The sequence below is a fragment of the Cucurbita moschata genome, unplaced genomic scaffold (assembly GCF_002738365.1).
Source record: "Cucurbita moschata cultivar Rifu unplaced genomic scaffold, Cmos_1.0 Cmo_Scf00001, whole genome shotgun sequence".
Classification (NCBI taxonomy): Eukaryota; Viridiplantae; Streptophyta; class Magnoliopsida; order Cucurbitales; family Cucurbitaceae; genus Cucurbita; species Cucurbita moschata.
The window spans coordinates 9,131,923-9,153,083 of record NW_019268517.1 but is presented as its reverse complement, the minus strand read 5'-3'; the positions used below and the strand labels follow the sequence as shown (position 1 = coordinate 9,153,083).

The following is a 21,161-nucleotide window of genomic DNA, read 5'->3' as shown; positions in this document are numbered from 1 at the left end:
AGTAATTTATCCACCACCATGCTAGAACTAGTCAGTTTTCCAGTTCCGAATGAACCAAAAAGAATTTATATTTGTTAATTTAATTTAAAATTTTGGGATTGTGTACAAAAATTTGAATTTTCTGGGATGAGACAAGAGGGGTCTGGCCAATGGCAGGTTCAAACAATAAAGGCGGCCAGTGCAGTGTCTTTTGTTCTTAAATTACGTGTCAACCTTGAACCAAAGCAGCACATAGTTTCCGGTGATCTGTAGGGTCAAGTTATCAAATCTTCAAAACCAATATGAATAATAAAAGGCCAAAAGATGGAAAGCTTTGAAGATTCCCTTGGGGTCAAGACTAACGGAGGCATTGACTGACGGAATCGCACCGTTTGCTAATGCAGTTAGTTTGTTTGCTTGCCGTATGCATCAGGTGAGCGTTAAATCCCCCACCGTCATCCTCTCGGTTTTCGTTAGCTCACGTGTTTGTTCCCAAACCCGACACTTAACGCGCCGTGGTAGTTAGTTATACCCTATTTTCAATTTGGCCCTTCCGTGGTTGCTTCTATCTTACTCCACATCCCCCATTATCATCCTACACCAATAAAAAAAAAAAAAAAAAAAAAAAAAGAATTATTAAGCCCAAAAAAGAAATAAATAAAAAGAAATATTCTATCCAAATCTGTTTCTATGTCTAGGCTTCCTGTTGCAATAAAAAAGAATATATATTATATAATAAAGTGATCGAGAGATAAAATAATGACTTGAAAATTATTAAAATATTTAATTTAAAAAATTTTATATCAGAATTGTAAGGACGTAACATATTAAACATGCATGATGATCTTCGTGCAAGCAAAAGAAACTATGTACAGCTCCTGATAAGGTACTGAGACATAAGAAGGTGAGAATGGGCAAGAAGAAAATAAGTAATCACCTGATCAAAGAGCTCTGCAAATATATAAAACCCACCATCTTTTTGTTTGGTTTTTCCTTTCAATTCTCCCCTTACAGAGATAAAGGGAGTGAAGGGTTGAAGGAAGATAAGGATTTCTTGGCTTTCCGGTGAGTAGTAACAACTCAGATCTGGCCGACACTGACTCAGTCCTCCGGTAACTATTCGCCTGAAAGTATGGTGATTTTTCAGTTTAATTAATTTAGTAATGGAAGGGAAAGGGAAAATTATTGTGGTTTGTTGGGATTTCTTTTTTTCCTTTCGTCTTGCCCTTCAATTCCAATGATCATTGAAGCTGTGAACTGGACCTTTCTCTCTCTCACTCTTCTTTTTCTCTCTCTACTTTCATTTTCTTTCCCCCATTTTTGAAAGCTGGGTGTTTGCTGCCATGAAAGAGCAGAAGTTTTGTAGAAGGGAGATCTTTAATTCAGATGGGCTGTTAATCGTTAAGTCTAATTTTGTACTGTATTTCAGCTACGATCTGTTTGAGCTGGAACATAAAACTGGCTTTTTGGGTTTCTCGGTGCTAAGAGACACCATGAAATTTCTAAACTTATCACGTTTTCTCACAGTGAACGAAGAATTACGTTAAGAAAATAAGGCGTACCTTTGCCGGAAGCTGGGCTTTCTGGAGCAAGCTTGAGGGCTAAATTGGCTCTTCTGCTTGAGTGGAAACCAACCGAATGGATTCCGGCCAACATGAGGGAAATCCGGCCTATGATCAAGGCGGTTCCTGGATTCCGGCAACACCCATGAAGCCCATTTTACCAAAACCTCCGCCGCAGCCGCTGATCTATGCAAGGATAGACCGAAATCAGTCACGGTCATACTGGGTGGGATCAGAGAGACTCTCAAATTCTAACGAAGCTGAGACCAGCAGTGGAGTTGCATGTTATGGTGAAGCTAATGGTTCTTACGGTTGGGAAGCAGCTCAGACTGGGCGATTCCAAGTGGCCTGTAATGATAATGGAACAGTGGCGAAACCCTCTATTGACGCATTAGTAGAGGGCATTCCCTTTTTGCAGCTAATGGCACTGGCAGATGCGGCTTCTACTGTGGGTGCGGATGCTACATTGGGTGGAAATGCAAGCGATATGTTCGATTCTGGCTCCAGCTATCGAATTGAATTGGAGTCTAGCTCTATGAAGGGTCGTCTCAGTAACTCCTGCGTACCTGAAGCCACAGGGTGTAAGTCCAGCTTATATAAATAGTAATTTACACTGAGGATTCTTAAATATGGTATAACTGTGATGCTTACACAAAATTTAGCATAAGAAGCATTAAAGAATAAATTGATGAGTTAAAAGCAGGCTGTTGTATTAAAAGTGTAAATCTTTGGGGAAACTGAACCAATCTAACAGATAAGGGAATTGGCAGGAGAAAACTGATTAAAAATGGAGAATTCATGGTGAGTTTACTTTCAGCTAATTGTTAGTTCCTGGATATTCATTTTCTTTATTTGACATTTCTGTTTCCTGTGAAGTTCTGCAATCTACATGCTTCAATTAGTTTATCATATTCTTTCTAATTACGCTATGGAGAAGAATGTAATTCAGATTTGTTCCTATAATGAATAATATGAAAAATCTCTATAAGTTCATTGTTGTTGACATCTAGTGTTCTGAAAGTTTGTACCTTCAAATTTACAGATGAAATATCTGACCATTTCCGGCATGCTTATGACCTCAATTTTCGATCTGGGATGGAATCAGATGCAGCTGCAATCAGACTTACTTCCCAATTCACACCTCCAACACCAGATATGGGCAAGAGTAAATATACAGAAAGAGAGACAGAAGTACAGCAGATACCAACTGAGAACAGCAGGAATAATAGAGAACAGAACCACAACTGCAATACTTTGATAACAGTTGATGGTGATAACCTGAGAGAAAACTGTAGTACTTCAATAACAATTGGCGGGGAAAACCCGAGAGAAAATAAAGAACTTGATCCTGCAATGCACTCAACAATTACTGCTACCTCTACCCCAGATGGAAAGGAAGGCAAGAATGCTGGTAACCTGAATAAAACCCCACCACCGAGGCAGAGAAGGAGAAAACATAGACCTAAGGTCATAATCGAAGGAAAAACTAAAAGAACAAAGCCAAACTTGAAGTCAGACAGTTCCAATCCAAGTATGAGAAAGCGTGTCAAGAAAAGTGGACTCAGTACGCCTTCAGCAACTCCCACAATACAAGTAACAGGTGAAATCTCCGACCAAGAAATGATCATGCATAGAAGGAAGTCATGCAGAAGGGCCATAAATTTTAATTCTCAGGCACAGACAAGAGACGGGTCCTTCAATTCAGGGCCACTGGAACAAGATTCACTCACTCAAAACATTCAATCAACTACAGGACTAGAGGAAGTGAGGCTTGAAGAAGTAGGCTCTTCCACCGATCCAAATTGGCCCACGAATCATATGTTGAAAAGCTACAAGTCTCTGCCAGAAAAACAAGCCCCACCAGCTGAAATTTCAGCTGAGAATAATTCTCCTGAGAGAAGATTGCATTCGAACAACAAAATGGAGAACACAGAACAACATGGTAAAGTAATTTCCAATTCTGAAGAAGGAAACATGGTAGAAACGATGCTCAATGATGGCAAGAACTCCAATTTGACTGCAAGAGAGCAAGCAACTTGTTGCCTGACAAAACGTTCTCAGACCAACAAACAAGCAGATGCTACGAGCATAAATTTAACAGGGGCCCATTATAATACATTATCTGCATATCAGTCGATGTCCTGTTTACACTTTCCCCACATTCACAAGAAGAAAAGATCTGAGAAGGGCCAGAACCCAGTCTCCTCTAGTGCATTTACTAGAACAACTGTAGCCACACATTTCATGAGGCCAGAAAATGCATGCTCTTTCAATAATCCTCAGAGAGATCACATGGTATCAAGATCCAACATAGCTGGACCTCAGTTTAATACTTGTAGAAGTAAAACCGCAGCTTGGCATGAAGGAAACGACCTTCAGGGTAAGTTGCTAACATATGGAGGTATCGTGGCTTTAGGTCAGACTGAGAGAACAAAAAAGAGACCCAGAACAACCAAACGACTTTCTAAATTGTCTCCACCAGCAAGAATTGATGACTGTGAGAAGCGGCAAATATATCCTACTAATCAAACTTCTTTGGACAGTTCTGCAAAAAATATCAATATGTCTCGAACATGCATAAATGGGCTATTTGAGACAATGCATGCAACAGTGGCAAAGAAGAAAAGAACCAAGAAGAATTTTCCTTCAAACTCAGCACTTCTCAATATAAACAAAGATCTTCAGGACTGCAGATCTGTATCCTTCAATCCTTATCAATTCTTTCCCAAAACATCAGGTATCAAGATTAAAACTTTCTCTCGAATGCTGAAGAAATTCACCCATTTAACGATTTTTTTTTCTTCACTTTCCTTTATCTATACAGGCACTGCTTCAGAACATGGCAATCAAATGTGCTTTATTGATGCCATAATCGAACAATTTAAGCATTTAGACATCAACAAGGAAAGCAACAATTTGGGATATAGAGAACGAGCACTTGTACCCTATAACATGCAAAATCAGGCACTCAATGCCATTGTCGTTTATGGAAGAGAGGGAACTATTGTACCATTTAATCCTATAAAGAAACGACGGCCACGGCCTAAAGTTGAGCTCGATGAAGAGACTGGCAGAGTATGGAAGCTTCTGATGGGAAATATAAACAGCGAAGGCATTGATGGAACAGATGAGGAAAAGATTAAATGGTGGGAAGAAGAGAGGAAGGTGTTTCGAGGGAGAGCAGATTCATTTATTGCACGGATGCATCTTGTTCAAGGTACAATATAAACTATTCAACTCTTAACCAACCACTATTAAAGAGTTACATCTAGAACTCCATGTAGACATCAAATGAATAACAAATCTTAACAATGAAATAGCTTTACATTTGATAAGTTCGTTAGACAATTGGGTTTATGAGTGATGGAGCATGCATTAATTCAGGAAAATCAATACAGGCGAGAAAGAGAGTACAAGGAAGGTTTCTAGGGCAATTGTAAGAGTTTAACAGGAAATCAAGTTCCTAGGCTTACCAGTCTCGTGCTTCAGACATTCCTTCTTGTATATGCTTTTTCAGAGAGGATTAAACAGAAAATCAAGTTCCTAGGCTTTGATGTCTTCATGCTTCTGCACATATACATGTGCTTGTATCAGCAATGTGTTCCAAAAAACACCAAATGAAAATTAACTTGCATGAAAGATTAGTCTAGGCCTAGTACGCATCCTTACAATAACTACTTTGCTGATCAGGCCAAAAAGTAACATAATTGCATTTCTTCAGGAGATAGGCGTTTCTCTCAATGGAAGGGATCAGTTGTGGACTCCGTGGTTGGAGTATTCTTGACCCAGAATGTCTCCGATCACCTTTCTAGGTAAGCTAGATTGTTAAATGGTGTAAGCTAAGTGTAATTCAAAGTCATCTCTACCTCTTCTGTTTCTTTTACTAACTCCATCTAAGGTTGGCAGCTCTGCCTTTATGTCTCTTGCGGCACGCTTTCCTCCTAAGCCAAAGTGTCACCAACCATCATGCTATCAAGAGCCAATTATAGAGTTGGATGAACCGGAAGAATACATGTTAAATTTAGAGGATGGCATGAAATTTAACAAACAGATAATGCAGCAACAAATAAGTGAAGAGGGGTCCTTGATGAAAAATGAAATGGAAAAAAGTGAAGGACAAATAAATGTTGACAACATTGAATCTAGCGGAAGTAATATTGAGGATGAGAGCTCAAACAAGGAGTCAGAAAAGAAAAGTTTTAGTTCATCTCATAACATTCTTGAGACATGTAGCAATTCAGTGGGAGAAGTATCGTTGACTGGAACCAGCCGAATGCAAGTATGTCTCTCTGGAGAGAGAGAAATATTTGATTCGTTTTCATTTCAAGACTGTGTGGATTCTTCGATTTCTCATACCAGTGAGGGCATTGAACCTTCCTCGGAGGGAAACTCAGAAGATCTACCAAGCTGTGCCAAAGTGGCACACTTGGACTCTTCCTCAGAGGAGCTTATTCAGATGGCAGGACTAAATACTCTAGATGCTCATGTTACAGCTGATACTTCCGTTGACCAGTCAGAGAACACCACAATCAATAAATTAGCAGCAAAGAAGTGTGATAATGGAATAGATAGCACGTTCCAATCAGATGAACAGGAAATATTCATAAAAGATTCTGTCAGTCATTTAAGTGGCTATCAAATGCAGCAAAACCACACCTCGGAATCCTTGGAGGCTGACTGCTGCCAGACGCGCAATGGAGTTAAAACTTCTAATGATTGCCAGAACAAGGATGAACTTTTTCCTACTGAAGAAAGTACACAGACTGTAGAATCTGACAATCATGCTAACGTTGAAATAGAGCTCATGGCAAATATCCACGAAGCACCATTGTCTAGTAGTGAATTAAGCATTAATGCAAAGGAGCCAAGCTTGACCTTACAGTCTCGAGGCAGTGTGATCGAAGACCCTCAAAATGTAGAGTCGCCAGCAGAATGTACAGACAATGTGCGTAAAATTCCACCAAATATTTCACCAAATGCTACAGAAATAGCAACACAGTCGAATCCAAAGGAGTATGACCATTCGCTTAGTAACGAATTCAAAAAGATGAAACCTGATACTTCAAAATCTCCGAGAAAACAAGGTGCAAAGGAGAAAGAAGGTAGCATTAACTGGGATGACTTACGAAAACAGGCAGAAGCCAACAGAAGGACACCACAAAGAACTGAAAATACAATGGACTCATTGGATTGGGAAGCTATAAGATGTGCTGATGTGAATGAAATTGCACACACCATCAGAGAACGGGGCATGAACAACATGCTTGCTGAACGAATCAAGGTATCAATATAACATTGATTTCTGATAACATGATCTAAAATTTTAATCAATCCATAACACTAGTTGAGCATTGGATGAGTAATTTGTACAGGATTTTCTAAACCGACTGGTGAAAGATCATGGGAGCATTGATCTGGAATGGTTAAGGGATGTTGCACCAGACCAAGCAAAGTAAGATTAATTGAGAGCTTAAATGTCAAATTCTTGAAATTGAAACTGAAGAATAGTCAGAATGTTAACTTCTGCACTTGAGAATATGTTGCATCCACCAAAATTGCATGAAGCATACATTGGAATTTATACATAAATGGAAAACATGCAGAGAATATTTACTAAGCATAAGAGGATTGGGACTAAAAAGCGTGGAGTGTGTGCGACTTCTTACTCTTCATCATCTTGCCTTCCCAGTAAGTTCAAAATGAAGTATTGATATGAAACCAGATAAAACATATGTATGATTCTCACTCGTACCTTGAACAGGTTGACACTAATGTTGGACGTATAGCTGTACGACTGGGATGGGTACCCCTTCAACCATTACCAGAATCCTTACAGTTGCATCTTCTGGAATTGTGAGTATGACGAGCATTGTTAGAAAAATCCATACATCTTTACCATATAAAAAAAGATGTCGAGAAAACTATTGTGAAATCCATAATCCATTATTTAAAGTTTACAATTTTAACTAAAGACAATCTTTCTATTTCATGTATTCCTTTTGATTAGTGCTACAAGTTATTTTAAACTATATCACTGTTATCACTGTTTATGAATAATTTGCACATGAAAAACAGAATTAAACATTTGATTATTATGATGACATATAAACTAAGATCTACAACACTATCTTTCCAAGTAAAAAAACATATAATATGAAAATAAATGTTATTTTTAAATATAGTTCAGTTGATAATACCAGTTCTTAAAAGAATAGAAATGAACTAAACCTTTAAGGAGGTTTTAATTATTACTACTTTCCAAATAAATAATAACAAAACTACAAAACTTCTAATATTACCTATAAAAGAATAGGCAGATCTAAACGGAACGCACATCATTTCAAGCTTTTCTTGCTGCCACTCCCAGGTACCCTGTGCTGGAGTCAATCCAGAAGTATCTATGGCCTCGGCTTTGCAAGCTTGATCAAAGAACACTGTAAGCTTGTTTTCTACTTACAAACCTAGAAACGGATGCAAGTTATTTATCATTTAGTTGTGGAAATGACGATAATTCAAACTAAACGCCTGCTACTTTGCTATAAAATCTGGATACAGGTATGAGCTACACTACCAAATGATTACGTTTGGAAAGGTAATTTTTCTTGGAAATTAATTCTAACATAAACAACTTATATAAGAGCTTAACAGGATTGTTTGATACAGGTCTTTTGTACAAAAAGCAAACCAAATTGTAATGCTTGTCCAATGAGAGGAGAATGTAGGCACTTTGCAAGCGCATTTGCGAGGTTTGGGCATCTTTATCCTAGTCCATACAGTCTTTATTTCCCTCTCTTTCTTCATTTCCTCTCCTTTTAGAGAGACTGTGCGCATAAGCAACACGATTTGGGCTCCAACTAATGACAACCATATTGAGTTTAATTCTTCCAGAATGTCACTGCATTGCATGTTAAGGGCAGATACCCTACTTTAAAACTTAATTCTTGCAAGCAATTTCTTATAGGTACAACAATCTTTAATTATGGATATGTGGGTAACTAATAGACATACTTCTTACATATCCAGTGCAAGGCTCGGTCTTCCAGCACCAGAAGATAAAAGAATAGTCAGTACTACTGAATGCAGAGAACTTAACGATAACCAAGCCAGAACAATCGACCAACCAATGCTGTCCCTCCCTCACTCAACATTATCACCTGATGAGATCAAGCTATCAGACTTAAGCCATCAATCTGGTAAAATGACTGCGACTGGTACGTGCATACCCATTATTGAAGAACCTGCAACACCAGAGCAAGAAAGCACCATACAAGCTGCAATCAGCGACATTGAGGATGCCTTCTATGAAGATCCTGATGAAATTCCTACAATAAAACTAAACATTGAGGAGTTTTCATTGAATTTACAGAACTACGTTCAAAAGAACATGGAAATTCAAGAAGGTGACATGTCAAAAGCCTTAGTTGCACTAACCCCAGAAGCTGCATCAATTCCCATGCCCAAACTTAAGAATGTCAGCCGGCTGCGAACAGAGCACCAAGTGTAAGCAAAATATTTGCTATCCTTGCTCCTAAAGATCTTTCAGATTCCCAATAGACGATTGTATCACTAGGGAGTGAATTGAAAGCAGTATATGACAGTTGCAATAATTTAATGGTTCAGAAAATAGTTTGGCCAACTGATATCCAAATTTAACGGTCTATATTGCATCACATTTCAACGAAATTTCTACTTTGCGTACTAATTTTTTTCTTCATCTGCAGCTATGAACTTCCAGATAACCATCCTCTTCTTGAAAAGGTTCGTGATTTATGAATCAAAAGGACGAAAAGTTTACTTTTCTTTTGGGTGTTTTTTTCTTTTATGGGGAATATGGAGCAATATAACTGTGGTATCTTTTATAATACAGTTGAAGTTAGATAGAAGAGAACCAGATGATCCTTGCTCGTACCTTTTGGCTATATGGACACCAGGTAGATGTCCTCCAGAACATTAAAAATCTCGAAGCCATGGACAGAAGACTTAGCCAAAAGGAGATAAATTATGGAGTACTACTTTGACATGTATTCGCTCATGAATTCTGTAACATGTTCTATTTTGATATTATTTAGGTGAAACAGCAAATTCCATCCAACTTCCAGAAAAAAAGTGCGGTAATCAAGAACATCAATTGTGTCATGAGGAGGAGTGCTTCTCATGCAACAGTGTCAGAGAAGCTAGCTCCCTCATGGTTCGAGGGACTCTTTTGGTGAGACAATACTTGTCAAATAAGTGGGTTATGAATGTATTAGTATAAAAAATCCTAACCGATACCCCCCCCCCCNNNNAAAAAAAAAAAAAAAAAAACAGATACCATGCCGAACGGCAATGAGAGGAAGCTTTCCACTGAATGGTACCTATTTTCAAGTCAATGAGGTAAGGTTGAATAAGATATATACAATGTTATCCCGTTCTTCCTTTGAGGCTTGGTGCCACAACTAACTATGACTATTTCCTTTGTAGGTATTTGCGGATCACGAGTCAAGCCTCAACCCAATAGATATTCCTAGGGACTGGATATGGAACCTTCCTAGGCGTACTGTGTATTTTGGGACCTCCATACCAACAATATTTAAAGGTTGCTCATAGAACATATACCTCTTATCATATGATTACTTAAATAATAACAGTTCTTTTTGTCCACCAGGTTTATCTACACAAGGCATCCAACACTGTTTCTGGAGAGGTACCTATTCTTCAATTTACTGCTGTATCTATATTTGCTATTAAGAAATAGAATATAGTTTGCTATGTAACACACATATATGTAAACATTTGCAGATGATATATGAACAAGTTTAACATTTATAAAACAAAGTACGAGGTTAAAAATGTAAGAATACTAGTAGCAGCGTACACAATTTTAGGCTCTACTGGTCCAGCATCAACTAATAACTTGGAGTAAACATTAAAAAATTCTAAAAATGGAGCATGTAGAAAATTTGAATTGAATGGTTATCTAATCAATTTGAACGATCGTGTCTAACTTATCTGAATCCCAGCCAAAAAGAGATTTGAGAAACCATCTATTTTCACTCTAATGTATTCAAATAATTTGCAGGATTCGTCTGTGTAAGAGGTTTTGATCAAAAATCAAGGGCACCCCGACCTTTGATGGCCAGGCTTCATTTTCCAGCCAGCAAATTGAACAGAGGAAAGGGCAAGACAGGGGACCAATAAGAGGAGGTGAAGCCCAAACCAGGATGGCACGAACAACATAGCAGTAAGAAAAGAAACATTTAGTGACACCGCATCCAACCCATGGCGAATAAGTTAGTATCCATTTGTAAATTCTTGTCTTATACGTGATTAACGGGATTAGAATTAGTCATTTCGGGCACAGATCCGAACCGTTCATATCGACCAACACTAGCCATGAATTATTTACTAATTTCTCTATCCAAGATGTGAGATACCAGGTTAAATAGCATACAGCAGATTACAGCACATCAGACTTTCATCAACTAAAAAGAAAAAGGCAGATGGAGCTAGTACGGTTACTGATCATCAACTAATTAACAAACTAAAAGTAGTCGAATTATCTAGTAATGAACTACTCCACAACTTCGTAAACAACCACTGGTTCTAAAATCTTAAGCAGCAAGGCGTTGTCAATTTTATTTTGATGACACAAACATCAAATTTCTTGCAACGGAAATTAGATAAATTGTATTTGACGAAGCAGGACGCAATTATCAAATAAACTGATCCCCGACAAATTTCAACTAGAGCTAGAAACATCTTAATAAAAACCACTATTTCAAATCGAGAAGCATACCTTGACTCATAATGTATGCTGCAAGCGAAAGCGCAGATGGAAAACGAACCACAGAGGAATATCAATCTGAAGAACAAGCGGATTGTGCTCAAACCATTACCAATCATCGAACAATAAACAAAATAACAGTAGCCGAGTTATATAGCAATGAACAAATCTTGCGCAACTTCCTAAACAACCATAGATTCTGAAACATCAAGCCGTTAAACTGGAGACAATTACTTTAATAGAACCGACATCAAATCTTCAGCAAAAGTACAAATAATGTGAGAAACTAAATTGGATTAGACGAAGCAGGATACAATTATAAGATAAACAGATCTTTAATTTGACTAATTTCAACTAGGCGCTTGAAACATCGTTGAGACTATTTTTTCAGATGAAGAAGCGTACCGATTCCGAACGTGTAAAGCGAGTGAGAGCGAAGAGAGATCGATTCGCGGATGAAGATCGGACTGAGGACAAAGCGGTGAAAAGCCAAAGATGTGAGCAAGCGGGAACGAAAACAACGAGAGAGAGCGAGAGAAAACGTGATAAAATGGGTGTTATTACCTCTTGCCGCCAATTTCTTTTTTATCCTTCCCGCCAAGTTATATTGCTTTTATTTTTTTTAAGCACTTTTTTTTAATTAGCCGAAATTGATAAAATACCTCTCATCTAAATTTTATAAAAAATATTCTTAAATTTTAAACCAACAATAATAATAATAATAATAATAATAATAATAATAATAATAATAATAATAATACGCGTAAAATTTAAAAAATACTTTTAAATTTTAGAAATATTTAAAAATAAATAATTTTTACCATCGTTAATATTTTGTTTAAAAAATATCTCAAAATTTCAAAAATATTATTAATATCGTAATATTTTTTTAAAAACTTAAAAAATAACTTCAATTTTTAAAATTTTAAAAAATATTTATATTATTAATATTAAATTTCAAAAAATAAATATTTTTTAACTTTGAAAAGTAAATATTTTTAAAATTCTTATGTTTCTATCCTTTTATTTATATATTAATGATAAACGTATTTTTAAACTCTGAAAAAATATTAATAATATTTATTATTATTATTTTGTTAAATAAAAGTGTTATAAAAATAAAAAATTAAGAATTGAAATGAATTTTTAAAACAAAATATTAGCATAAAAATATTTTTTATTTTTAATGTTTAAGAGCATTATCAAATATTTTAATTTTTTAAGAATATTTTATATTAAAAGTCAAAATATTATAAAAAAAATATTTACTTAAATATTTTTTACCAAATGAATTACTGAAATATTTGTAATGACATTATCGGTATATAATGCCTAATTTTAAAATATTTTAATAATTATGTAATATTGTAAGGTATACTTATTGATTATTTTTATTCCTAAAAAACAATTAAACAAGCGATTTGAACACAGAAGCAACCAGAAGATACAGTCGAGCGCACGTGTGAAAGCCACGTGCGAGTGCGAGGCTCAGAATTTAAGGCGCGTGGACTGGAAATGACTTTCGTCCACCCGAATAATATTACCGCGAATTAGTTTTAGATCTTCGCCAAAATAAATTAATTAAGAATTTATTGGAGAAATAGAATATTACGAAAATGCCACTACGCCTAAAGGTCCCTGTATGGTTCTCAGCGTCTCTCTCCGACAATCGAATTCCAGAAAGAGACGCACACCGGAAAGGTGAAAAATCGAAGGGAGGGAGTTCTTCATCGCTTCGATGGTGGATTTTTGGGTCCAAACGGAATCCAGTTGATCGGAATTCTCTGAATCTCGATGGAAATGCCCGGTAGAAGGTTGAACTATACGCTTCTTAGTCAAATTCCAGATGACCAAAACAGTGGCGGTCCTGTCAGAGCTTCGACATCGTTGATCGAATTATCATCGGGAGAGGGGAAGAACGATAAGAGGAAGTTGGAAAGAGGATTGGATTGGGAAGCTGGTGGTGATCACAGGGCGAGCCAGCAGCCGCAGGTGAATTGGATCGGCAATATGTACTCAGCCTTTGGTTTGCAGAGGCAGTCCAGTGGAAGCAGCTTTGGAGAGAGCTCGATATCCGGGGAGTATTATGCACTGACACCATCGACTACAGTGGCTAATGAGACGGATGATGTGCTTAGGATTGGAGGCGATTCAAGAGCTCAGGTAGCCGGAACTGGAGGATCCTCTGGTAAGAGCTGGGCGCAACATACGGAGGAGAGTTATCAACTGCAGTTGGCATTGGCGCTCCGGCTTTCCTCAGATGCGACTTGTGCTGATGATCCTAATTTCTTAAATCCATTTCAGGATGATTCAGCTTTAAGGAGGTCGATTAGCTCTGCTGAGGCCGTGTCACATCGATTTTGGGTAGAGATTCTTTTCCATCTATCTCATGTTCTAATTCGTGCTTATGGTTTTTTATTTTGGTTTTGTTGCGTTGACTTCAGTGACAATGCTAATTCACGTTCTGTTTATTCTAGCATTGCTAGTCTAGATATCACCTAATTCGTTTACTGTCCCATATTTGGGTCGAATCCTGATTTCCCGATAATAGATTCAAAACTGCTAACGTTGAATTATAGGGCACAATGTAGATCTCTGACGATAGTCCGAGCTTGAGTTTATATCTATACTCAAGAAGTGTGTTAGACTTTTGCTGTAGATGTTACTGAAGCGGTTTAAGCAATTGGTTGCTTCCTAGGAGAAGGCTTAAGGCTGATGAAGTCCCGAAAGGGGATTATTGATCTGGGATGTGGTAACAGATGAAGAAAACCCAAGTTTAGTTTATTGTTTTAACGTGAAATTTTTATTGGATCTCTGGAATTTACATCAAGGACGTTTTCCTTGGGGCAACGGTGCCGTCTAAGCTGAAGTACTATTGTGAAAGTGATGGTATAAGTTTGGAAAACTGATAAGAGTTTAAGATCCATGTTTTGTTTACCTTCTTCTAGTTTTTGTGGTTAGTCTTTAGTGGTCAATGTGCTAATTGGTTAGGTTCAACCACCTGACTTTGTTATGCCTATATTTATTTGAGAATGGAAGTTAGCTATGTGCTATATCCATTGAAGTATTGGACACCCCAATTGTTTGTCAATAGGTCGACCAGTTCCTAATTTATTAAAGTTGGCTGGATTCTACTCTGAGCCATGGAAGATATAAAAAGAATTTATCAAAATTAGGTTAGGTTGTGAAAGCCGAGATATGAACGAGAAATGGTAAATATGGAAATTTAACTGGTATATTTACATGTGTGGCTAATATTGAAGATCTGACCTTTTTTTCTTTGTTTCATTGTAATATCACTGAGAATGTGGTAGAGGAACATATTCTTTGGGCTAGCAAAACAGAGTACCATTTTTAAAAATGATGTTCTGTCGTGTTATTATATGGATCAGGTGAATGGCTGTCTATCATACTTTGACAAAATTCCTGATGGGTTTTATCTAATCCATGGAATGGATCCATATGTATGGACTTTGTGCACCAGCCTGCCTGATAATGATCGCATGCCATCAATTGAATCTCTAAAGTCTGTTGATCCTAGCACAGATTCTTCAATTGAAGTTGTTTTGATTGATCAGCGCACTGATCCCAACTTAAAAGACCTCCAAAATCGGGTCCGAAGCATTTCTTGCAGCTCTATAACCACAAAAGAGGTTGTAGACCTGCTTGCAAAACTCGTCTGTAGGAGTTTGGGGTGAGACATCCACGCTTTCCATTTGGAAACTTGTCTATTTCATTCAACACCAATAACTTCCTTTTTATTGTTATCAATAGTGGCTCGGTTTCTGGAGAAGATGTGTTGGTGCCCAGCTGGAAGGAGTGCAGTAATAACTTGAAGGAGACCTTAGGCTCTGTGGTTGTTCCTCTTGGTGCACTCTCTGTAGGACTCTGCCGGCATCGTGCTCTTCTTTTCAAAGTGAGATCCCAATTTTGCTTACTCTTTAAATAGCCATCCTTTTGTATATGCTTTGTTGTTCCTGCAGTCCCTTTATAGTAATTAATTTCATATATTTCTTTCTGCTTGCTTACTGCTTTTGGCTTCTGGTAAACTTGTAATCTTGTTTTTTACAATTTGCATAGCTGCTATTTGATACTATTTACATTATCAAGTAAATCGATATAGTTCAGGGCTCACTTATCCAAGAGTATGGCATTTGCAGGTGTTAGCTGATACAATTGATTTACCCTGTCGAGTAGCCAAGGGCTGTAAATATTGCTCGTGCCATGATTCTTCTTCTTGTCTTGTGCAGTTTGGGTTTGACAAGTATGCTCTCTCTGCAATACTTCTTGAGTTCTATAATGTTTACAGTTGCATTAAATGAATATGCAGCTCAAACAATATCGTTAAATTAAGCTGGTGCCTGCCATTAATTGACATATAATAAGGCAATTAGAAACTATTTTATTCTTCATTGCATTCGAGAAAATAATTGCTATGGGATAATAAAAGAGCAGAGGGATCCAATTCAGATCAAAATGAGTTATAGACAATATCACGGTGAAAATTGCTAAGTGGGGCGAGATATGCAGAAAACAAAATGACTTGGAGGCAATGGTTAACACATTTTTTCATTGGTTTTACTCTCCTTTGAAATTTTGGTTTCTATGTTGTCACTTATTTTGTTTTCTAAGGTGTGCAATTATTAGCTTAAGCTCCTCTTTTAATTTTAAACGTATATATTGCACTTTACAGTGACAACCCCCCTCAAATTGACCCATTCTTGTTTTTCCTAGCTGATTTTAAAAAAAAAAAAAAATTGCAATCATTTTTTGCCATCTATTTAGATCTTTGCAGATATGGATGGTGGAAAGGGTGTGAAACTGATTATTGTTCATATTGAAGAAATAGCCTTAATTTTAGGAATAGCTTGCAACAGTCCCTCATTTTATTAATACAGTTATATGTGGTGTGATTATTTTCTTTTCAGGGAGTATCTGGTCGACTTAATTGGTAATCCTGGTTGCTTATATGAGCCTGATTCCTTACTCAATGGTCCCTCCTCCATTTTGATCTCCTCGCCATTGCGATTTCCACGACTAAAGCCAGTAGAGGCAGCCATTGATTTCAGGTCACTGGCTAAACAGTACTTTGCAGATTGCCAGTTACTTAATGTTGTTTTTGATGAATGTTCCTCAGGTAATTATTTGACTCTTCAAACTTTAATTTAAAACTATGCAAATCATATTTTACAATTTTATATTGCATTTTTCTCTTTTGAAGTCCTTGTTGTAAGTTATAACCAGAGTAGCAGATTTTGAGGCTAAAATAGTATTTAGAAAAGGTCATAGTTTGTATGAAATACACCGGATTGTATAATTCTTGTTATGGCTTGCACCTACTTTTTCTTACTCTGACAAAACTTTTGTCACACTTGATATTGCCAGCCTTTCCTGTATATTATTTGTTTTTGGTGACAAGTTTTTAAGTTACCATCACAGAAGTTACTGTGGATGGAGAAGATGGTGCACTTCCCTTGTATCCAGAGCAGTTTGATAGGAAGTTCACAAACAGAAGCAACCAAATGCTTGTCACTGGTGTTCATGATGAAAAATCCATTTTACTGCACGGGAAAACTTCGCAGCCTAACTCCCAAGACGGAGACTTCCAACGATTTAAACTGCTACAACCAACTATCCTGGTTGAGGATCCAATCCCACTAAAGTACAGCCGTAGAAATGTGCAGTCACCTTTTGATCTGTCCCAGCCAATTATGGATTTTACTATGGACGTAAGGTTTGCGCAGGGAGGTCAGCTAATACCAAACACTCGGAGTAAAACACTTCCCCTTGGTGCAGAGGATTTGGACATTCCATGGGAGGATCTTGTTTTAAAAGAAAGAATTGGAGCAGGTATATATCCTGCAAATTTTGAAAAAGTTCTGGATTTTTTAATATGATAGTTGGCTCATAACGAAATGAAGTCAATCCTATCTATAGAACTCATTGCAATTAATATTTTAAGATCATTCTGAGTGTATTACGGGTCTAATTTCAGGTTCTTTTGGAACTGTACATCGTGCTGATTGGCATGGATCGGTGAGTAATGTGGAATGGTCGATGATTGTTATTTCCCAAAAATAGTCTACCATGCAAGCATGGATTAATTGTCTACCATGTGAAATGGTCGGCAATATGATGTGTTCGCCACTATTATTTCTAAGATATTATCATGGGCATGTCAGGAAGTTGCTGTGAAGATCCTTACAGAACAAGACTTCCATCCTGAACGTGTTAATGAGTTTCTGAGAGAGGTATTCAGTGGTGGAAATATCAATTATATGCGTTCTAGAGGCGTGGATTATTTTGTTGACTCTAGTTTTGTTTTTTCTTATTTTTGCATGATAGGTTGCTATCATGAAATCCTTGCGACATCCCAACATTGTACTGTTTATGGGTGCCGTGACCAAGCCACCAAACCTGTCCATTGTCACTGAATATCTATCGAGGTATTCTTTTACCATCTTCATTCTCCTAATCAAAGTTGAAAAAGTTAGCATCAAATATTTAGTGAATTTATTAGGTATATTCCAAGACAACCGATAGAAAAGGTTTGAAAGTTGAAGAATTTGTTTTATTTGCAGAGGTAGCTTGTATAGGTTTTTGCACAAGTCAGGTGTTAAAGACATAGATGAAACACGTCGGATAAATATGGCTTATGATGTGGTATGTATTATTCTAATGACTCACCAAATGTTTTCGAGTAACCCCCTACCCCAGGTTTTTATCTTGTGCTGTGTTGTTTACCTTCATTATAACATCATCTATCTTTTGGCAAATGGCTCGGTCGTTTGTTTTTATACAGGCAAAGGGAATGAACTATCTCCATAGACGTGACCCTCCAATTGTTCATCGTGATTTAAAATCACCAAATCTTTTAGTCGACAAGAAGTATACAGTAAAGGTAGATAAATTTCAAACTCAGCGTTAAAAATGTTTCTTCTAGGGGACACTATTTTCCTGGCCCTCTATCTCTTGTTAAGTTGATTCTTTGCTAACAAGAGCTCCGGATTTCTTTTTTGGTCCATCAAAACTGTATACTCTTTACTGGTCCCTCATCTACTTGTTATCACTGTTGATAAACTTGCAACTCCTAAAGTACATGTTATGCTTGACAAAAGAGAGCTCGAGTTGGACTCCAGGAAGAATTATTTGAGAGCATGTTATTTTTTTTATTTATAAATAAGAAACCTGAAAGGATGTCAGTCTCTGTTGTCTTTGTGATTCAAAATTTTCGTTTGATCTCTTTTCAGGTTTGTGATTTTGGTCTCTCCCGCTTAAAGGCACGCACATTTCTTTCATCAAAATCCGCGGCTGGAACAGTGAGTGCTTCGCTTTGTAGCAATATATTGCCACAGTATCACTATGCATGCAAGCTGCCTATGCAATTTCTAATATTTAACTATTCAATTTGTTAGCCTGAGTGGATGGCACCAGAAGTACTACGTGATGAGCCCTCAAATGAAAAATCAGATGTTTACAGCTTTGGAGTGATTCTGTGGGAGTTGGCAACTTTGCAACAACCATGGTGTAATCTAAACCCAGCTCAGGTTTTTATTTTTCCAATCTTCTTGTAGTTAAGTTGTCAGATAAGAAGATATCAAAAGCAAATGTTCTCTTTAAGCTTTGATCTTTTGTATGTCTTGTTGATTGAGGTTCCTGGCTTAAAATATCAAACATCCTCTCTCTCCAAAGTTAAATGGAACTTCCTTAACGTAATGATTTACAAAAATAAAAAATGAAAATAAAGGGAGAGCCCCCAAACAGAAGAGCGTTACAAAAAGCCCCTCCAATCAGCACAAATATCATTTAAAGAATAACTAGAAAACATAATGCTAAGCTTGTACCGTGAGGCAGCTGTGAAGATTTAGTAGTAAGATATGTGTGTTGTTTCTTTCCTTTCCACTAAAGAGTCTGCTGTTCCTGCCTAGCCAAATATCCCAAAAGAAGCTCTGGATGATATTGATCCAAAGTATTTTAGCCTTCATTTTGAATGGGTGAGATACCATAAGAGATTGGAGGTTCGAGGAAACTTTTTTGTCCGTTATCAAGGACAAACTAAAAAAGACTAAGACGTGGCTCCGAAACATGGTGGCAAAGTAGCAGAGGGGAAAGAGGTGGTCTTGAGTTCGTTCTGGTTGCAACGAGACTGCCCTTGCAATTTTCCTTAAACACCATAGTATGTTTAGTATGCAAACCAAAATTCGGGATGGAATAGCCGTTCTCAAGAATTTATCAGTCTTTCCTACCAGATAAAAGTCAGTTAACTACCAATTTGTCAGTCCTTTCAGAGCAAAAGTTAGGAGTTTCCTGCCGCATAACATGACCTCTCCATTTTTACCGTGTGAACTTTTCATAGATGGATTTCTATTAGGTGTGATAAAATAACCCAATATCACAACAATGATACCCTGAAAAATAGTGGAGAATGGATTTGGTGAAGTTCAGTTTCTACCACAGAGTTCATAAAAAACTGTGACGATCCCCCCCCCCCCCCCCCCCCNCCCCCCCCCCCCTCTCTTCCCCCTGTCACTCTTCGCCTATGTGATGTGTGGGATTTACATGTTTGTGGTATACATTTTTGTTCAGGTATAAATATACTTCAATTTGCATATCGTATTTATCAGCTGAATTTGTTGTAGCTAGATCTGTAACAGTTTCTTGTTGCATAGGTTGTTGCAGCTGTTGGATTTAAGTGCAAAAGGCTTGAAATCCCACGTAATGTAAATCCCAAATTGGCTTCCTTAATAGTGGCTTGCTGGGCCGAGTGAGTTCTAATCTTTGGCTCTTTTGCATTATTTTTTTTATTTTCCAATTAATATTGCTAACTGAAAACATTGCAGTGAGCCGTGGAAACGTCCATCTTTCTCCAGCATAATGGAAACCTTGAAGCCAATGACTAAACAAGCACCATCTCAACAAGGCCGTGCAGACACACTCTCGGTTATGTGACAATATGGAATATGGGAATGCATAACGTTTTCTCCTGCTAATTACAGTATTCTCTTAGAGATCTCTGGTGCATTTAAAATGATACTCCAAATGATCTCTGATTCTCTTAGCCAAATCTTCCATTTTGTCATTACTAGTAGTTCCCTTCTTCAAGCTAAGATCTTGTACTGTGCATCTCTCGGGTTTTTGCGAAGGGACGGAGAACTGCTGCGAAAATTCAACTGCCACGTAACCTCAACAAGCTTATTCTCAGTTCAGGATCATCAAAATGTAGAGAAATTATAAGAATGTGGATCACTTCAATGTCCCACAATCAAGGAAGCTTCAACCTTTTTCCTACGGTGATAGGGAAGCTTCAACTCCATATCAGCCTATTGCAAGCCACACCCTTATTTGATTGTATATCTATTGGTCTTATTTCGTGACGGGACCGAGACTAGGACTGGGACCGGGAACTAATTTTGTACATACTGGTGATTAGTTGTGGCTGGATACAATCATATATTCAGTTAAACGTGTTGCTTGGCCTGTTACCAAGGAGAGTATCATAACTGTTATTTAACAGGCAGTTGAAACATTCAATCAACCAGTAGTCATGAGTGATATTTTTTGACAAATATTCAAAAGTTTAATTTTTTGTTAAAAAGATTTTTGAATGGAAACAATACCCGACCTCCCGACCTTCCAATATCAATGAAATTTGGAGTGAAATTTTGTAACGTGTTAGGGCATCCCATTAGTAAGTATATCTTGAAATTTGATTCAATTAATTTTTATTTTTAAATTAATATCATAAAATTCTCTATAATATTCTTAACTTCAACTTAAATAGATGATTTTGATAATATTTAAAAATTTAGAATTTACTCTTTTTTCAAAAAAAATTATATGAATTATTAAAAACATAT

General features: G+C 37.1%; 2 protein-coding genes and 1 long non-coding RNA gene across 4 annotated transcripts; 2 read left to right on the top strand and 1 right to left on the bottom strand.

Annotated features, from left to right (window-relative positions):
- Positions 1 to 69: 69 nt before the first annotated feature.
- Positions 70 to 1,630, bottom strand: LOC111445755. The gene is made up of 3 exons (XR_002710909.1): positions 1,542 to 1,630; positions 917 to 1,103; positions 70 to 574 (listed from the first exon to the last, which is right to left on the bottom strand). It is a non-coding gene; the product is annotated as an uncharacterized LOC111445755 (long non-coding RNA).
- On the top strand, positions 1,583 to 10,939 carry LOC111445641 (protein ROS1-like). Its single transcript, XM_023084190.1, has 19 exons — positions 1,583 to 2,122; positions 2,584 to 4,278; positions 4,366 to 4,758; positions 5,263 to 5,353; positions 5,448 to 6,822; positions 6,914 to 6,993; positions 7,145 to 7,229; positions 7,303 to 7,394; positions 7,909 to 7,977; positions 8,097 to 8,133; positions 8,205 to 8,287; positions 8,565 to 9,041; positions 9,263 to 9,299; positions 9,409 to 9,472; positions 9,611 to 9,747; positions 9,849 to 9,914; positions 10,002 to 10,116; positions 10,186 to 10,224; positions 10,600 to 10,939. The coding sequence occupies exons 1-19, from the start codon at positions 1,618 to 1,620 to the stop codon at positions 10,716 to 10,718; spliced, it is 5,559 nt and encodes a 1,852-aa protein (XP_022939958.1). The 5' UTR covers positions 1,583 to 1,617; the 3' UTR covers positions 10,719 to 10,939.
- Positions 10,940 to 12,901: 1,962 nt separating this feature from the next.
- Positions 12,902 to 20,870, top strand: LOC111446547 (serine/threonine-protein kinase CTR1-like). 2 transcript variants are annotated; one of them, XM_023085410.1, is made up of 15 exons: positions 12,902 to 13,668; positions 14,697 to 14,998; positions 15,079 to 15,220; positions 15,465 to 15,568; positions 16,233 to 16,441; positions 16,747 to 17,154; positions 17,300 to 17,340; positions 17,487 to 17,555; positions 17,650 to 17,750; positions 17,886 to 17,967; positions 18,107 to 18,205; positions 18,555 to 18,623; positions 18,720 to 18,851; positions 19,974 to 20,068; positions 20,145 to 20,870. In XM_023085410.1, exons 1-15 carry the CDS (start codon positions 13,099 to 13,101, stop codon positions 20,251 to 20,253), a joined length of 2,532 nt encoding a protein of 843 aa, XP_022941178.1. In that variant the 5' UTR covers positions 12,902 to 13,098; the 3' UTR covers positions 20,254 to 20,870. The 2 variants fall into 2 exon arrangements, with proteins under 2 accessions (XP_022941178.1, XP_022941173.1); XM_023085405.1 differs by having other exon boundaries at positions 12,903 to 13,668; positions 16,744 to 17,154.
- The last annotated feature ends 291 nt before the right edge of the window (positions 20,871 to 21,161 follow it).